General features: G+C 29.1%; 1 protein-coding gene across 1 annotated transcript in view; it reads right to left on the minus strand.

The window, feature by feature from the left end:
* Window positions 1-401: 401 nt before the first annotated feature.
* Window positions 402-1,972, minus strand: part of LOC106473594 — a 46,244-nt gene continuing 44,673 nt past the window's right edge. The window contains exon 6 of the mRNA XM_013934277.2: window positions 402-654. Coding sequence (XP_013789731.1) covers window positions 633-654 — 22 coding nt within the window. The 3' untranslated portion in view covers window positions 402-632. The remainder of the gene's footprint in view (window positions 655-1,972) is intronic.

Consider the following 1,972-nt stretch of genomic DNA (forward strand, 5'->3'; position numbering starts at 1 on the left):
TATATATATAAGGCTGTGGTGCCATCTAGTGGCATAATAATAAATATAATATTTACAATATTTGAATTCACCTTTACTTGAAAGCAGTACTCAACGAATAGTAAAATAATATCAGTAAAAAAATGATTCTACACAGTCGTTAACCATAAGCACCCGGGTCTAATTTTCAACAATTTATTCAAACCCACAAACCTTACTGTTATAAGGTAGGGGAAAAACGTTTTTTTTTAAACTATCTAGTTATATTTCAGAATAAGTTGTGCATCTTTTAAGGAAGTTCTATAAGGCCACTTGAGGAGATTAATTAAAAGGTTCAAAATGCAAGATATTCAGCTGTTTACCAACTTAATAAAAACAAAGCAAGACACTAAATTTTGTCCGAATAAAAATTATACAAATTACTATATAACTTATAGTTAAAGACTGCTACAAACCATTAAAAAGTTCATCTTCTGAGAGTAGAGATTTATGTGGTACTACACTGTCTTCTAAAACATTTAATTTATTGTTTAAAAAATGCACAAGTCTGCTGATTTCATCTTTCATGTCTGGATATCGTCTTTGTAGGTGGTCTCCTTGCTCTTGAAACTTCTGAACTTGAAGCTTCTTTTTCAGAAGTTCATCTTTAATTTCTATTTTTCCCATCTGTAGTTCCTTTACAAATAGATGGTTATTATAATCATTGAATGGTATAAAACACCAATTTAAGTGATCAGAAAACAAAGCACTTTGAAAATTCAAAGAAAAAAACTTGCAGGAATCTATATTGAAAAACCTATATTACAACAAAACGCATTCTTCATGTAAAGTATGCTTTCTTTTAGCAAGGAATAAATATTAGTCAGAATTTATGCTCTGGTGTTTAACAAAATAATGTTTACACAGACGCAGAGTAAAAGATATCGCACAAGTTAAACAGCCATGAATATTTCTTTATAACAAAACCCACGTTTTAAAAAACAAGTAGTAAAAAAAAGCAAAATTAGTGATGTGTACATTATTTCTTATTAATATGCTAAAGAAATAGTTCTTAGTGTCGTTTTTGTGAAAGTTTGTTTTGATAGCCAAATTTTACCATATGAAACAGCATTTTAGAAGATTTACCACACACGCACAGTGAAATCATGTTAGTCCAAACAAATATAAAACTTAAAGTTTAGACAGAAATTGAGTAATTTGTGTGTTAGTTGAAAAATACTTTTACAATGATTAAGAGTTTGCTACTGTATCATAAACTGGATAACAATAAGATTAATGCAACTGACTTCTTTCTTATTAGTAATTGTAGAACAGCCTTATGAAGTCACTCCCAATAAAATACAACAACATTTAAAACAATTCAACAAAACCTAGCACATAACAAAATGGAATACAATATATACAAAGGACTGTTTATATTGAACACATTGAGTTAATAAATATGTAACAAGCTAGAAACAGTATCTTAACCAAACCATCATATTACTGCAGAATGAAGAAAGACTTTATGCATAAGGTAAAAGTATAATATGAAAAACAATGAACAGTACTTTATGCAGAAACCAAAATCTCTGTAGGAATTATCAAAAATAACTCTTAATCTATAAATAAACAGTATGATAAGACACGAAATGGAAGAATACAACACTGTACCTTACAGTAAAAATAAATAAAATCTGTGATGGACATGTAACAAATCCAGCGTATCTGACGAACACCTCTGTTCCTCTATCTTATTATCTCATCACATTTAAATTAAGATGGACAATAACTAATATTAACTCCTTAAACACAAGCGAACACTTCCAGTGTCTAGCCAAAAATCCCGAAATACTTATCAGATGGTGACAGCATCTGATAAAGATAACATTTATGTCTCTTTGACTGAAAACTAATTCAAACCATGTTATTATCCAACTTTTAATAATAGACCAGAAATTTTATAAAAGATATGATGATAATTATTAGGGGATCGTGAAAATAATTCCGGAAG

Source organism: Limulus polyphemus, unplaced genomic scaffold (assembly GCF_000517525.1).
Source record: "Limulus polyphemus unplaced genomic scaffold, Limulus_polyphemus-2.1.2 Scaffold6306, whole genome shotgun sequence".
In the NCBI taxonomy this organism is placed as follows: Eukaryota; Metazoa; Arthropoda; class Merostomata; order Xiphosura; family Limulidae; genus Limulus; species Limulus polyphemus.